Genomic DNA, 17522 nt, shown 5'->3' with positions numbered 1-17522 from the left:
TTTCTCACCTGACAAAAACGAGCGGAAATAATACACTGACAAGCTGATTAATTAATCATCCTAAGTAATTATGTCCAGAATTTCAACGCCCCAGACGAGACCTGCTCCACGGCACCGCCACCTCCATCTGTCAAACCAGCGGCATGACGGAGAAGACGCGAGGCCTGTTCACACTGGTTGAGTTCGCGTGCGGTCCAGGTGCGGCGTGGGTATGTTTAGATAGTCTGAAAAAAAGCAAAAATAAAAATAAAAGAAATAAATAAATAAAGCAGTAGGACCAAAATGAGAAGGTGGGATGAATTTTAAGGATATGATTTTATCATTACATTTGATATCTGAAATAAGCATAGTGAAGACGTTGTGTAAACATCCTAGGGCCATTAGCCCCCACCCCACCCCACCCCCAAAAATAAAATAAAATAAAATAAAATAAAATAAAAAAAATTATTTAAGTAAAACGCAGGTAACTAAACTTTTTGTCCCCAAATCTAGTATTCACATAATTCCTAGAAATAAGAATTTAATGCCTGATGCGAATTGATGTCTCTTAAAACATATATGCTATGGTACACGTGTGTCGTAGTTGATCAGGAGCCCGGTGTAGAGAAAAAAGACGAGTGAATCAGGCCAAACATATGAGTGTATACCCCGGTTTGTGCATTTAAATAAACATCACACTTGATATTACCAGCAGAAGTGTTAGTGGGCTGAGCAAGGAGCACTGGACGACTGAAATACGGGGATATTTTAGTGGGTGAAGACGCGGGTCTATCGGGGATAGAAAGAGGTACGCCATGGCGGTGTTAGGACGATTGACGTACCTGGCGGTCATCGCTGTATTACTGGACATTGTATGTGGTCAGACTGTCACTAGGACATCAGCTGGACAAAGGTAGATAAAATTTAAAAAAAAAGAAAAGATCTTGAAAGTTACTTGATATGATTCTGGTACGTGTTTGTTCGCGAAAATACCTTCCTCGCGAAATCCAAAATGCTCCTATTTTGGAAGCAAATTTTATTTACTTTTAATCAAAGAAGATAGAGAAAGTTAGCCAAATTGTAAGCACTTGTCGAGTCAAGAGTGATTTTTTTTTTTTTTTTTGAGAAAAATATCAAAGGCATCCAAATTTGCTACTTAATTTTTTATTATCGGTAAAACACAAGGCGCGTATTTTGTCTTTTCGTCTGCCATTTCATATGGTTTTTCGAATAAATTAAAACTTTATCATAATGAACATATTTCATAAGAAGACCATTTGTATTTACCTTTTCAGTGACTCAGCATCGGGCGGCGAGCACTTCATGGGTTTCCGTATGTCAAACGAGGCCGCGGGGTCGGCGGGACTTCACAACCCTTTTAACATGAACCAAGCCACGGTGCAGCAGGGGAAAGCGTTCGGAGGCATATTTCGAGGTTCGTGATCCCTGTGTCAATGAAATGTTCAATATTATTGGCATTTACTATTTTTTATTTCAAAATATGTGTAAGCTTAAAAACTAACGCGCTGAAACTTTTGACGTCACGAACGCAGTAAAATACGGGCCTCTGATACTCTATTTCGGCACAGTTTTGCTAATTTAGACACGGAAGACGTTTGTATCATAATTTCTGTGGCACACTTAAAATTTTCATTATGCTTTGCTTAGATTTACATAGACAAAAGCTAGCACAATGGCCTTTTATCGTACTAACACAAGAAAAAGAATCTTCGCCAACAGGTGACGTTTTGATTTTCAAATGACCAAATGCCAGACCTACAGCACTAAGTTCAAATGTTTTACTGATTAAACTCGTTTTGGCGTCCACGAAGTTCACACGATCACTAATTCGAGTTTCGTCTTCATTTCCAGGATCGTGCGAGTCTCCAAACATCATCTATGCTCACGAAGACATGCGCTCTCTTGTTCAGTGTTCCAATGGTTACGCCTATAAGATGCCGTGCGCTCCAGGGACGGCTATAGACCCAGCCAGCGTGACAGGTTCCGGCCCTATTACGTGTGGGATGATCCTGGAAGGCAACACCAGTGCCAGGTCAAGAGTACTTGTTAACTCTGCTTTACTCAGTGCACCTGTACAACAACTCTCAGCCGCAGTGATACGAGAACGTCCAGCTCTTGTGTTACAGGGAACCTCAGCGTCCGCTGGTACCGTCCTCTCGACAGCGGATTCTGTTTCTAGAAGCTCCAACCTGGTTACCTCTTCAAGCAGGCGAGTCATTCGTGTAAGGGGAGGTAGTGTCTCTGAGGGCGGGGACAATATTGCTATCACCGGCGGGAAAATTGTTCCCGATACTGATTCCATAATCACAATCAGCGGTTCAGTGAGCGGCGTCCAGCCTGATGGGACAGTGATAGTCAATCAGGGTCAAGGTCAAGGTCAACTGACCATCCGTCGGGTTGGCGGCTCGCTGAGGGTCACACAAGATCGAGGGGGTTCATCGACAACCACTGACGGCCGGCAAGTCATAATAAATGGAGGCCGATTGTTCAGTGGAGGACGCGTGATCACGCTTAACAGAACTCTGGTAGAAACAGCAGTGACTGGAGGTCAAGGTCAAAGCGAGGAAGAAGTTGTCATTGTCCCGGGGTCTGGAAGCGACGTCCAAATGGTAGAGGGCAGTGTTGCTGTAGACGAGGTACCTGTGCCTAGATTTGCTTCCTCACCCTTCAGAGGTGGCGCTGTACTTAATGGAGGTTCGGGAACTTCTGTCTCTTCTCGCACTTTCAGCTCTAGCTCCACTTCTGTTTCTAGCTCAAGTTCGAGCAGACGACAGATTGTAATAAGTGGAGGAAGAGTTATCACTGGAAGGCTCATGATCATAAACGGAGGGTTGAGAATCATACGGATCTCTGGTGGCGGTGGTGGGATCAACGTTTCACAAGGACGCTTTATTGTACGCGGTCTTACGTCACCCACTCAGGAATTTCTCCTAGATGGCGCTCGGGTTGTTGGTGGGCGGGTGATCACCAGTGATGGGAGGCTGGTGGAAGTGCCTGGCTGCGGCTCCACTGGGATAACCATCAACAGAGAAATACAGACGTCTGCAGGGAGGCAAATCTATCTCAGTTGCCGCCGAGTGATTAACGGAGGAACCGTGACAGCGGGCGGAAGTCGACGAGAAATCACAGTCATTGTAAATGGACAGCGCACTACTACTACTACTTCTGGTACTTCTGGCGGACGATTGATAATCAATGGCGGTTTCTCCACCAACAGAGAGTTTTTAGTAAACGGCGGTAGAGTGAGTGGAGGACAGATAATTGCAGGTGATGGAAGGCAGGTGGTGGTGGAAGGCTGCGGCAGCGCAGGGGTGATCACGCGCGAGGAGACAACATCCTCTGGCAGACAAATTTACATCCGATGTCGCCGTGTTGTAACTGGAGAAACAGTCACTGGGGGAACTCGTCTGGTTCTTAACCTTGGATCTCTGACCACGTCAACTTCCACTGGGTTGACAGAGAGAATAATCAGTGGCGCAAGAATTATCGGTGGACAAGTGCTGACGTCAGATGGCAGGCAGGTGGTTGTGCAAGGCTGCGGCGCGAGTGGTGCGCTGACACGTGAAGTCGTGACGTCATCAGGACGTCAGGTCTTCATCTCGTGTCGCCGCGTGATATCGGGCCAGATTGTGACAGGCAGTACATCTGTGGAACGCAGAACGTCCATCGACATTAACGGAGTCCGAACTGTAGTGACTACCACGAGGACTACACTTCCTAATGGTCAGACTAGAGTCCGTGAAGAGACCACCGTAGGAGGTCAGTCATCAACAGTTATTATTACAGTGTATGGGGCAAATGGAGAAGTCGTCGACAGGCGAGTAGAAGGTAGTCCCATTGTTGTAACAACGCCCACTCCACCAGTTCGTAATGTTTCAACGTCCGTCGAACGGAGAACGTCAACGGACATTAATGGCATTGTAACTGTAGTAACTACAACACGAACCGTTGACAGTACCGGTAGATCCTATGTTCGAGAAGAAACTGTAGTCGGAGGACAAAGGACCACAGTTATAATAACAATTATTGGAGCAAACGGCCAAGTGATTGACAGGCGAGTAGAAGGTAGTGCCATTGTTGTAACAACGCCCACTCCACCAGTCCGTAATGTTTCAACATCTGTAGAACGAAGGACATCAACGGACATTAATGGCATTGTAACTGTAATAACTACAACACGGACCGTTGATAGTACCGGTCGAAGCTTTGTTCGAGAAGAAACGGTAGTTGGAGGGCAAAGGACCACGGTTATAATATCAATTATTGGAGCGAATGGCCAAGTGATTGACAGACGAGTAGAAGGTAGTCCCATTGTTGTAACAACGCCCACTCCGCCAGTTCGTAATGTTTCAACATCCGTAGAACGAAGGACATCAACGGACATCAATGGCATTGTAACTGTAATAACTACGACACGGACCGTTGATAGTACCGGTCGAAGCTATGTTCGAGAAGAAACGGTAGTTGGAGGGCAAAGGACCACAGTTATAATATCAATTATTGGAGCGAATGGCCAAGTGATTGACAGACGAGTAGAAGGTAGTCCCATTGTTGTAACAACGCCCACTCCACCAGTCCGTAATGTTTCAACATCCGTAGAACGAAGAACATCAACGGACATCAATGGCATTGTAACTGTAGTAACTACAACCAGAACTGTTGACAGTACCGGTCGATCTTTCGTTCGAGAAGAAACGGTAGTCGGAGGACAAAGGACTACAGTTATAGTAACAATTATTGGAGCGAATGGCCAAGTGATTGATAGACGAGTGGAGGGTAGTGCCATAGTCGTAACTCCGCCCACTCCACCTGTTCGTAATATTTCAATATCGATAGAGCGTAGGTCGTTGTTCGACATCGATGGAGTGTTAACTGTGGTGACGACAACCAGGACCCTGGACAGCGCAGGGAGAACTTACGTTCAGGAAGAGACCGTTGTAGGAGGCACAACTAGAAGAGTGGTCATCACCCTTCTTGGAGCAAATGGTGAAGTTATCGACAGACGCGTTGAAGGGAGTGGCAGCTCTACCACTGAGGCTGAACTCGTTCGTAATATCTCGAGATCTATAGAGCGAAGGACTTTACTGGATATCAATGGAGTCCTGACGGTGGTTACTACTACCAGAACTCGAGACAGTGCGGGGAAGACATATGTTCGTGAAGTAACATTGGTCGGGGGAAGACAGACCGGGGTTCGTCTCTCGGTAATTGGCGCAAATGGTCAAATTCTCAGTAACAGGACAGAGGGGACAACCGTTTCAATCAGTGGGCAAGGCACTGCGACAACGGGAACAACTTCCAGTAGAGAAATAATCATAACCGGCGGAAGGATATCTGGATCACAAGTGTTCACAAGCAATGGGAGACGGGTTCTGATTCGTGGATGTACTTCAAGTGAGATTTTGCCGCGAGAGGTGGTGACGTCATCAGGGAGAGAAGTCATCATTGGTTGTCGCAATGGTCAAACTCTGACAGCAACAATTGCTGGGCAAACAGGTTCCTCCAGTTTGATAAGCGGGCAGGTCGTTTCAGGGGGAACATTATCCGGGCAGACGATAAGGGAGACACGGACAGTGACTCGGACGGAGAGGATTGAGGGCGGTCGGCGAATTGTATCAACGGTGACAAGAGGTGCCGAAAACCAGGTGCTTGGTCGTATGGAAGAAGAAATCCCTCTGTCTAGCAGCAGTGGCGGACGTTGCCGTGTCATAACGGAATTTGTTCCAACACAGGATCCCAACCTACCACCAGAGATCTCGAGACGAAATGAAATCTGTGACTCGAACACAAGCGGTACCTCTGCAAATGTCGCAAGCTCTACTGATACCTCTCGTACTATCTTGTCTAATATCATCAACTCTCGTACCCTCTCGTCAAGTACCGCCAACTCTCGCACCCTCTCGTCAAATACCGCCAACCCCCAGGTCACAACCAGCCGCAGGGTAGAAGCAGGACCAGATGGGACGCAAAGGGAGATCACAACCACACGAGAAACGTTTCCAGATGGCAGGTATACGATAACGGAAGAATCTACCGTAGGGGATCGTCGGGAAGTGTTGATAACAAGATACACCTCAGACGGAGTGGTCATTGATGTGGTATCGCAGGTTTTCACTGGGAACTCGGCGATCAGCAATATATCGTTTGGCCCTGCGTATCGTGCTGAAAGCCCCGCGCCATCTGCTGGCGGATAATGTGCTGTCTCATTGAACTTTGTTTTTATGCCTTGTCAGTGTACATCGTGACACAGAAGGAAACGTGATATCAGTTGCTGAACAGCGGTCCATAACTTTGCAGCAGGTAGCAAAGAAGTCTATGCAAATAAATGAGAGTTGTGGACAGTGAAATCTTACCACTTATCAAATATATTTTAAAACCACAACACATTAACGCGGTAATACCTTTAAAAATGGCCCTCAATCTATGATAATTTGTGTTCATCCTTTTCTTTTTCTCCGGTTTGATTAGACAGAATATAAAAGTGAAAATGAAAGCGATTAAGACTGCAGGGAGTTGCCTATGTGCGATTCTTCGGCTGCTTACTGAACTGTTTGCTCGTGTAGTTAGCAAAGTCGGTGTGCCAGAATGCCTCTATAATACTTGACGGACAAAGTTGTTAAAGAAGCAACTGAAAAACTCAACAGGTTGATGGCATTCTGTTGCTTTTTTGTTTCAGTTTGGAACGCATGGAATCCTTACTTTTTTTATACTTTTCCTTAACTCGTATATATCGTATATTTCTTAACATAAAGCTACCCAGGATATATAATATCTAATTAACGTATGACTTATAAAAGTGTATCTATTCTGATTATTTACCTTTTTGAATTATATCTTGTATATTGGAATCGTCTTTTCCATATTAGCATAGCACACTAACAAGTGACGTGCAAATGAAGTAAAACTTAACCTATCTGTATCTTGCCAAGTAAAGACAGAAGAGAAAAAGAAAAACACTCGAATGTTTGTACCGAGAGACATGTAACGAATATAGGAGTGTACCTATTAAATCTCAATAAATCATTAACAAATCTGACTCCCGTTTTGTAAGTGTTGATTAAAATTTGACAATGAAACAGGTGGCTTCTTTGAAACATAAAATACAATAATATAGGTATCTGTAGTCCTCGAAAGCAGCTGTTGCCTTTTGATCATAAGACCTAGTTTGGTTCGGACCTGGCAGAAATCCCAAAACCACAAATATAACAGTGGCTGTTTGAAAACATATGTCAGAAAATGCATCAGCTTTGTTCGAAACCGTTTTCAGAATGGGAACAATGAATTTTACATCTAATCCAAATGTACATTTTTTTATGATGAAATGCTGGTACCTGTATGTGCCACTACTGCATTTTAATTTCCATTTGTTTATTATATATATTGTCTTTTGTCTTCAAGGGTCTTTTTCACTTGTAAAAGTGATGATGGCAGCTGTCGGGCAGACATTCTATGACCTTATCCGTTGTTTTTCAAAATGTCCTATATATTTTTGTATGCTTTAACCTTTCATCGAGTACATCAAAATACCCGTAGTGAGCAGGTGACTTGTCTCTCACTATAATTTCTCAGAAAAAGACTCGAGCGAAGCCTTTCTAGTAGATATTTCAGTCAGAGAGCTCCACTCCTAGTCATCGCGGTTTTGAAAATTAGCACCAACAAGTAAGTTTTATATTCATATTCAAAGAGATTCCTCGATTATTGTAAAAAAAAACAACATTTATGTTTTTCATCAATTGTTCTATTACATTTCTATGGCTTATTTCACTTGTTTAAACTTTGTGTAATATAACAGCTTTACCACGAGTGTCATGTTAGAATTACATAAACACTTTAGTCCAATCGAAAGTTTATTTTTGATGATCAATCATACAAAAATTTATATCTGATAATTTCGTCGTCGATATCGGTTATCTCAGCAAGGATTTATGTACCATTTTATACGTAGTCTCTGCTTATTTTGAGGGTTTTTAAAATATGTTTTGAACTGTGATTGATGCGTTTAATTATTAGAAGATAATCTAACGGGGGGGGGGGGGAGTGTTGTATCTCGTGTGTCAGACCATGGACCTTCGTAGATGGTTATACCCCCGTAATAATCTCTTAAGAGATTAATAATGAGAGATGATTACAAAAAGCATTAGAAAAAACACAGACTTACTTTTAATGTGGAATAGATTTATTAATCATTGGTAAGTATGGGAAATCGTCTTTTATCCTAGGAAAATTTATTAAAATTCATTTAAAAAAACATTAGAAATTATAAACATGTCTCACTGTACTTTTATATATTTAGTCGATATCTAACTTCTATTCAAGTACACCAAACTGCAGAATGAAGTTGAAGTTGGTAATCGTGGTTCTGTGTGTTGTCTCCATGGCGACGAACATGTAAGCACTTGTGCTTATGCTCTCTCTCTCTCTCTCTCTCGACATTTTATTTGCTGTTGCATCAAAACCAACTGACATGATTTTCAAACTTTTCCAAATTCAATCACAATGTAGGATGGTTGTATAAGACACAAAATCAAAAGGGTGATTTTGAAAAACGTACACATAAGCATTGCAGTTTTGACATTTTTAATGAAATACGCGTACATATCTTCTTGAACACAGTACATACAGTATTAATTTGCAAATACCCAGCAGAAAGATTATTTGAATTAATTTACATTATTCTAGTCACTGTGCTCCTGCAAATGGCGAAAAGCCTCACTTGACAGCTGCGGAGATTGGGAGGATGGCTTGCCAGTTCGCGGACACTAATAATGACGATATTATCACAGTGTCTGAATGGGCTGCTGTCGTGGCTTCTGCCGACATTGATCGTAAGTTGCAGCATGTCACTTCCGTAACGCAGTATGTCTTATCTGTAACGGTTATAACACCGCAACAAATCCGAAATTTGTCACTGTATTTTTTCTGAAATAAACTTGATATTATACCAGAAAATTAACATGACACGTTGCATAATAACCAAATTCGTGGTATAATTTAGAATATTTTCACAAATAACCCTTGAATTATGAAGTCACTGACAACAGCCCTTGCCAATATTCATAGCATTGAGATAGTGGGTATTTTAGAATAATCTACAGTATGAAAAGTATGGCGAAACTATGAACACATTGAACTTTCTCTGAAAGATTAATTGTACGAAGCCATGGAATTAAACAATGCTTAATCAACAGTGCTCAACATTCTTCCATTTTGTAGACAATGATGAAGTCACACAAAGTGAAATGCTGAAGTTTAATGTCAAAATGGATCCCACATTTAAACCGCTATGGTCTAGTGCACTCTTTGAAATAGTTGATTTTAATGGAGACGGGGCACTGACAGAAGATGAAGTGTCTGACTTATTGACACTAGATACCAATGGTAAGTGCTTTTTACCCCCGCCATAACAGCGTTCTTCAAATACCTGAAGTATGAGTTAGTTTTCATTTTATGTCAAAAAGTACTCGTCTAAGTCATATTAATAATATGCATGGTTCTTCCTCTTTTATATCATTAAACTTAAATGTCAGTGTGGGGACTTGTGCTTGAACTGTCCGACATCCCATAAAATGACTGTTGGTTTCTTTTTCAGGTAATGGTCAGGTAGAAATGGACGAATGTGTCGAGGCGTGTGAAAAGGTCTGATTGATTTTAATTTTAGGGAGATTTCGCAGGCGATGAAGTACGAGTATGAATATAAACAAAAACCTAGTGCGCACTTACTACTTTGTAGGACTGTTTCGCGTACTTAACGAAGTACGGCCATATCCGTATAGGTGGCGTTTCGAAAGCAACGACATTTTTAATCTTTGAAATTAAGCATGTTGGAGCTATGTATCTCATATAAAACGTTTGGTTAGCTCATCAATACTAGAAATTGAGTACCTGACAAATAGCAGATACATGTAAATACGAAAGACATGTCACCTTTGGAAAAAATTCAGATGATCTTTACCTAAACTATGAAGAAGCAACCCTGTAGGTTAGCATGTTTGAATGCGCAGTGCTGCCATCTGACGAATAGGTACATCACACTTTTTTAATGAATACTCGGAAACTAAAGCCGTTTGTGACAGCAAACTCAAAAATGAATGTTGTATAATGATGATTTGATCATATACACTGCTATTCGATAAGTATAATCAATTTCAGATGTTGAAAAAGTACGACCCTACGCTGGAGTAAATAGCTACCACAATATTTGCCATAAAATTGGTAAGTTTTGAATGCGTGACTCCTTTATTTTGTGTATCGATAAATAGATAGATATTTGTCGGAATATTTAACGTATGCAGTATTAGACTGAACTCCCAAAAGCCTAATAGCCATGGTTTAAAACAAGAACGATGCGATGTATTCACGCAAATTCAATAACAGACGATGAGAGTCAATGTATAACACTTTTTTTTTGCATGTTCAGCCATTTGGTTGGTCTAGTTAATATACTTATTTTATTGAACATCATTTCTTCCCTTTTCAGTTCGCGTTTTTAAGAAGACTTCATGACAGGAAAATATTATAGTGAATCATCAGTCTGAGAATATTTTGTTCAACTCCACTCGAGCAATTTACTAATTATTAAAAAATTAAACTAGTTTGGTGGTTAAAAGGTCTTCGTTATTATATCCCTTTGTAGTAAACCTCATAATCAAACATATTACTAATATACACACATCATTGGTCAAAAAGATGCGGGATTTTGGAACACGATTTACGTGGCTTAAAATTTGAGTAGCTAACACAGTAAATTGAAAGAAATTAACATAAGTGTCGAATGTGTCATTTTCCGTGCTAACTGTGAAGCGAGAGATACTGGTAGACTCGATGGCACTTAAGTGTTTTAGGTGTTTTATAGTGTCAGATTTTCAATATATAACAGTGCTTTTTAACACTGCAAACACTGATACTAAATAGACTTGTTTCATTCAGTTTTTTTTTCATTTCACTTCCTATTTTGAAGATATTATCAGAGAAAAGGTAGATAATTCACGCGTTCAAAGAAGAAATTGTCCAGTACAAACGGCTACTAATTGTTCATAAATATTAAAATATAGTGAGTTGGCTTAAATACATTACCTGATAGAAATTGTTCTGTGTAGTAGTGTTGTAATATACATGTAAAAAAGATTATAAACTGTTCAGTTACACTAACTGCTTTCGTCCAAACACTTTTGACTTCACCAGTCAAACTCTTTCTCAGCATGATTAAATGCTTTTTTTATTATATTCATATGTATGAAATACATTATGGTCAATTGTATAGTAACGAAAAACAGGTTTTCCAGGAAAACTGGTTACCAGGAATAATTTTGTACAGGTGCAAAATAACATCTGTCACAAACCGTATTAAAGTGCTGATGTAACGACTTTTCAATTAAACGATGGAAGGGTTGAGCAATCTTGTTTTTTCCGATTTTCATGATGCTATACTGGTAGGTTTATGAGCCACTACTGCTTTTTATTGTATTTCTGTTGATTTCTTATATGTTGTCTTTTGTCTTCATGGGTTTTTAAACATGTAATTAAGTGATGCAGGCAATAGTCGTACGTGACCTTATCAGATGCTATTGGGAATTCCATATATATATATATATATATATATTTGTATGCTTTACACAGGACAGAATTTCCTTTTTACTCGACAGAATTTCCTAATTACATCTGTATGCTTTAAACAGGATAAACAGATTGCTCTCACACAATTTTACGTAAGCAAAATGTCCTTCAGACTAAAACAAATTCGACCTCCCTCTCCCAAGACGGACAGTCACGTCGCACAAAAACTGTTAAAGGGTTCATTTACAATGTACTTTTACCTTTTTTTGAGTACGTCAAAATACCCGTATGTGAGCAGCTGACGTGGCTCTCATTAGAATTTTTCATAAAAATACTCGAGCGAAGCCTGTTTTGTGGATATTTCGGTCGTAGATCTCTACTCCAAGTTGTTGCTGTTTTGAACATTAACATTAACAGGTACGTTTTGAAATTATATTCATGTTTCTATCGATTGCTCGATTATTTGTATTGACATAGCATTTATATTTTCATCAATTGCTCCATTACATTTTTATGACCTATTTCGTTTGTTACACCTTTGTGTAATATTACAGCTTTAGAATTATAAAGCTTTAGCTTTAGAATTATATGAACACTTGGGTTCAATCGAACCTCTAACTTTATTTTTTATGATCATGATCTAGTCATACCTACATGTAAAACATGATACCTGATCATTTTGTCAGCGATATTGTTTTTGTACCATTTTAAACATTCTCTAGTTATTTGAGGGTATTTTAATTTGTTCTAATTTTATCATTGATTAAATTCGGGGATATTTATTTCCTGTGATATATAAGACCATGGTACCCTTCAAGTTTTCTACTGGTATCCACTATGGTAAATATTACGTTAAATGTTATGTGGGACTTAAGTTGTCTTAAACCCATTTCCTATCTATACAGATTCAAATGTATCCAAATCTTACATGTACGAGATTATTACAAACAAACTTATGAAAAAAATAGCGTGGACTTACTTTGACGGAATAGATTCAATAACCATTGGTAAGTATGGGAAAATCGTCGTTTACCCCAGGAAAATTCGTTTCTTGTCCAAAACGACAGTTGTTTTCATTAAAAAAAAACATTAGAAATTATTAACAGGTCTCCCTGTATTTTCTTATATTTAGCTGATATCTAACTTCTATTCAAGTACACCAAACTGCAGAATGAAGTTGAAGTTCCACGTGATAATTGTGGTTCTGTGTGTTGGCTCCATGGCGACGAACATGTAAGCACTTGTGCTCATGCTCGGTTTCTCTCTCTCTCTCTCTCTCTCTCTCTCTCTTGACATTTTAATATGCGTATACATCTTAAACACAGCATATACCTGCAAATACCTTGCAGAAAGATTATTTGAAATAATTCACACTATTCTAGTCACTGTGCTCCTGCAAATGACAAAAAGCCTCAGGTAACAGCGGCGGAGATTGGGAAAATGGTTTGCGATTTCGCCGACACTAATAATGACGATATTATCACTGTGTTGGAATGGGCAGCTTTTATTGCTTCTTCTGACGTTGATCGTAAGTTGCAGCATGTTTTATTTGTAACGGTTATAACACCGCAACATAGCCGAAATTTGTATCTGCATTTATTATAAAATAAGCTTCCTTTAATACAAGAAATGTTAATATTACACGTTGGAAACTAACCACATTCGTGATATAATTTATAATATTTTCACAAAATTTCCCTTCAATAAATTACTTTGGTGTCACCGATAGCAACCCTTGCTAATATTCATAGCACTGAGATAGTGGGAATTCTTTATAAAATTACATTTAATTTGAGTTCTCAATAATCTAGATCTACAGTGAGAAATATAAGGCGAAACTGTCAACACATTGAACATTTTCATGGAATTAAACAATGCCTAACCAACAATGGTCAACATTCTTCCGTTTTGTAGACAATGATGAAGTCACAGAAAGTGAACTGCTGAGGAGTTTGACCAAAGGGGATCCCACATTTAAGCCGCTATGGTCTCGTGCACTCTTCGAAATGGTTGATTTTACCGGAGACGGGGTACTGACAGAAGATGAATTGTCTGACATATTGATACTAGATACCAATGGTAAGTGCTTTTTACCCCCGCCATAACAGCATTCTTCAAACATCTGCAGTATGAGTTAATCTGCATTCAATGACAAAAAATACGAGTTTAAGTTTAAAAAAGATATATTCATTAAAACAAATTAACTGTTGGTTAATATGGGCTTTCTGCTGCTTGTTGTAAAACTGACGTAAATTCAAGAAAACCACTCAAGTTTTCTTCTTTATTGAAATTCACTTAAAATTTTTTTGTTATTTAGTCAACGATACCAAAGTTATTTTTATATTTTCATCATAATGTAAAGTAACACACAAGGTATATTATATTCTGAAATTCAATCTTTCTGATTGAAATCTCCACATATTACAAGTGAAAGAGAGTATGATCACGGCTTTGATAACGTTGTATTTAGACCACATGCCATCTTTACTATAACATACAGACACAGCTTCTAACAGCAATACTAACTCATTTTAGAGCTTGTAAAATTCCTGCCGTTCAAGTTTCATTAGCGATATCGAAACTATTTTTAAATACATAGTTATAAACAAAAAATGCCGTCATTAAAGTAGCAGATGTAACTTGTATTATGGTAATCAGCCACAGGAGCCAATAATTTTTTTACACACAGGTCTGAATTATCCTAGTTATAATCATGTATGGTTCGTCATATTGTATATCATAAAACTTAAATGTCGAAGACATGTGCTTGAATTATCCGACATCCCATAAAATGACTGTTGGTTTCTATTTCAGGCAATGGCCAGTTAGAAGAGGAGGAATGTGTTGAGGCGTGTGAAAAGGTCTGTTTGAGTTTTAATTTGAGGGAGGTTTCGCAAGCGATGAAGTACGAGTACGAATATAGACAAAAAAAAACTAGTTTGTACTCACTACTTTGTAGGACCATATCCGTATCCATATCTGTATCCATATGTATGGCGCTTTGAAAGCAACAACATTTTTAATCTTTGAAATTAAGCATGTTGGAGCTATGTATCTTATATAAAACGTTTGTTTAGTTCATTATACTATTTATAAATAAAATACCTGACACACAGCAGAAACATGTCGAAAGACTGCCACTTTTGGACAGAAAATTCAGACTAGACTGCAATTGGCTAAAGCCAGTGGCGGAGGATTCCCCTGCAAAATAGGCGTGGAAATGCTCTTACAAGGTCATGTGAAGGTCATGGGTTAAATTTGATCCCATATTCTGAAAGAGCATATGCGAATTGGGGGGGGGGGGGGGGGTCAACAAAACATCACTTTTAGCCCACGTCAATATTTCTCCATAAAATAGCCGAATGACCTTGAAAATGAGGGTCGAGGTCAAATTTGACATTTGATTTGGGGGTTTTGGGAATATGTTTGGGGTAGTTTACTATAGCATGCTATGACCAAAAATCAGTGTTTCATGGAGAAATTGCCAAACTCAAGATTTCTGCAATGTCATAAATATTTAAAAATCTTTATTAAAAAAAATAATTAAGCAGTCGCTACCAATTTACAGCTAACATTAGATAAATATATAGGACATCATTTGCCACTATGATTGGGGCTCTGGGCCTTCCGGTTTTTTGAGATCTCGGAAACAAACCTTTTTTGAGCCCGTTTGGCCATAAGCGACCTTGACCTTGACCTACTTGCATAAAAGTAGGTCAATATGTGGCGATTTGGCTCTGTATCATTATTTTTAAGGCACTTAGCCATATGGCTTATATTTATTCCTTCCTTTGCGAACGGTTGCAACGAGTAAAATGCAGTAGCTTTAAATCTGATTGGGTTCAGCTAGTGGGGGGAGTGCCTCAGGGCACTAAATTGGGTCCCATTCTTTTCCTTGCAATGATTAATGACCTGAAAACTTGTTATTCAGACATTAAGTTTGTCGATGATACCTCCATTTACGAAATTTGCAAATTTGGCAAAACACCGCATCTACCACAAGCAATAGACCAATTGGCTGACTGGGTCAAGCAAAACAAGATGAAACTTAATGTAAAGAAAACTAAGTTGATGGACATTAATTTTACCAAGAACTGTAATCTTACAATAGCAACATTGGAAATAGATGGTGAACGTGTAGAAAAGGTCAAAACGTTTAAGATACTTGGTATTATTTTAACCCCAGACCTCAAGTGGGCTGAACACATCCAAACCATGTATGCTAAGGCATGTTTAAAGCTTTTTTTTTTTATCTCAGACAGCTAAAGAGGGCAAAACTGGACATACAAGATTTATTAACTATTTACCAGTCTGTAATAAGATCAGTTTTAGAATATGCCTGTCCAGTATGGGGACCAGGTCTGACTGCTGCGCAATCTGAATGTCTAGAATCAGTTCAAAAGAGAGCCTTAAGGATTATTTGCCCGGGTTTCAGTTATGATGATGCCTTAAAAGTTTGTAACATTGACACCCTAGACAAACGTAGACATTTGCTGTATCAGAGGTTTTATACAAAATTAAAATATTGTGAAAAGTTAAGTCATTTATTGCCTGAAAGAAACACCCGCCCTTTACGAAACAACACCAAATTCTTACAACCAAAAGTGAAGACGGAACGTTTTAAAAATTCCTTTATTAATTATTGCCTTTTTAACTTGTAGTAATTATGGATGCCTTTTTAATTTGTAGTATTTTAAGAATAATTTATTGTTTTATAATTTAAAGTTTATTGTCAATTTTTCTTTTAAACATTCTTTGTACAACTTCAACCTTAGGGTTGCAATTTTATCTAATAAATTATTATTATTATTATTATTATTATTATTATTATTATTATTATTAAGGCCTAATGACAATTTCAAATTTTACAAATTTTGCCTTCAAAAGCCGTGTGACCTTGAAAAGTAGGTCAAGGTCACTGAAACTGGGTCTATGGCATGTTCTTTCCATAGGCTACCTATGTAAATTATTTCAGATTTTTTGCGAAAAAAAACGCGGGGAAAGAATAAGAATAACTATAATAATAATAATAATAATAATAATAATAATAATACCAAAAACAATAGTATTCCCCTATGGGGAATCCTAATGACTTTTGCCTACACTATAAAGAAGCAGTCCTGACGGTTGAATGCACAGTGCTGCCATCTGACGAATAATGTTTTTCTATATAATGATGAGTGTCCCAGAAAATTTCGTTCATATCCACTGTTACTCAATAAGTTTAATCAATTTCAGATGTTGAAAAAGTACGACCCTACGCTGGAGTAAATAGCTACCACAATACTTGCCATGAAATTTGTAAGTTTTGAATGTGTGACTCATGGAATTTGGTCTATGCGCAGGTATAGATAAATACATATATATTTGTCGGAATATTTACTCATGCAGTAGATTACGTAAACAGCATTAGGCTGAAGTCCCAAAAGCCTAATAATCATGGTCTAAAAGACGAATGATGCGATGCATTCACACAAATTCAATAACAGACGATGGGCGTCAATGTAACACGTTTTTGGGGAAATGCTTTTTTTTTTCTCATTTTGAGCCACTTGACTGACACCTCTGTGTATCATTAGATTGATCTAGGTAATATACTTGTTTATACAACATCATTTCTTTCCTTTTCAGTTCCTGTTTTTAAGAAGACATCATGGCAGGAAGATGTTATAGAGAATCACCACTAATTTTAAGAATATTTTGTTCAATACCACTTGGGCAATTTACTGATAATTACAAAAATAAAATCTAGTTTGGCGGCTTAAAAGTCTTTGTTATTATATCCCTTTGTAATAAACCTTATAATCAAACATATTACTAATACACATACAACATTGGCCAAAAAGGTTATCCGACCCCAATTCCATGTGCTTTTATTAACAAATGGTCACGTCACTGGTGTAAACTGTTCTAAACATTGCTTTTTATTCCAAATAACATAACTTTCATGATTAATCGTTCAGAAAATT

General features: G+C 38.6%; 2 protein-coding genes across 2 annotated transcripts; both read left to right on the top strand.

Moving 5' to 3' along the window:
- Window positions 1-595: 595 nt before the first annotated feature.
- Window positions 596-7003, top strand: LOC106156473 (uncharacterized). The gene is made up of 3 exons (XM_013531736.2): window positions 596-892; window positions 1275-1414; window positions 1852-7003. The coding sequence occupies exons 1-3, from the start codon at window positions 795-797 to the stop codon at window positions 6192-6194; spliced, it is 4581 nt and encodes a 1526-aa protein (XP_013387190.2). The 5' UTR covers window positions 596-794; the 3' UTR covers window positions 6195-7003.
- Window positions 7004-11882: 4879 nt separating this feature from the next.
- LOC147761396 (uncharacterized) lies at window positions 11883-17305 on the top strand. Its single transcript, XM_087014635.1, has 7 exons — window positions 11883-11970; window positions 12709-12786; window positions 12936-13081; window positions 13468-13632; window positions 14368-14414; window positions 16792-16854; window positions 17185-17305. The coding sequence occupies exons 2-6, from the start codon at window positions 12725-12727 to the stop codon at window positions 16822-16824; spliced, it is 453 nt and encodes a 150-aa protein (XP_086870761.1). The 5' UTR covers window positions 11883-11970; window positions 12709-12724; the 3' UTR covers window positions 16825-16854; window positions 17185-17305.
- The last annotated feature ends 217 nt before the right edge of the window (window positions 17306-17522 follow it).

The sequence above is a fragment of the Lingula anatina genome, chromosome 6 (genome assembly GCF_051362555.1).
Source record: "Lingula anatina isolate TDL-2025a chromosome 6, LinAna3.0, whole genome shotgun sequence".
Lineage (NCBI taxonomy): Eukaryota > Metazoa > Brachiopoda > Lingulata > Lingulida > Lingulidae > Lingula > Lingula anatina.
This window is presented reverse-complemented; position numbering and strand designations above follow the sequence as displayed.

Coding starts and splice junctions, on each gene's coding strand:
- LOC106156473 (XM_013531736.2), top strand. CDS start 795: ATGGCGGTGTTAGGACGATTGACGTACCTGGCGGTCATCGCTGTATTA. Junction 893..1,274: donor AGGACATCAGCTGGACAAAG/GTAGATAAAATT, acceptor TTACCTTTTCAG/TGACTCAGCATCGGGCGGCG. Junction 1,415..1,851: donor GTTCGGAGGCATATTTCGAG/GTTCGTGATCCC, acceptor CTTCATTTCCAG/GATCGTGCGAGTCTCCAAAC.
- LOC147761396 (XM_087014635.1), top strand. CDS start 12,725: ATGAAGTTGAAGTTCCACGTGATAATTGTGGTTCTGTGTGTTGGCTCC. Junction 12,787..12,935: donor GGCTCCATGGCGACGAACAT/GTAAGCACTTGT, acceptor ACACTATTCTAG/TCACTGTGCTCCTGCAAATG. Junction 13,082..13,467: donor TGCTTCTTCTGACGTTGATC/GTAAGTTGCAGC, acceptor TCCGTTTTGTAG/ACAATGATGAAGTCACAGAA.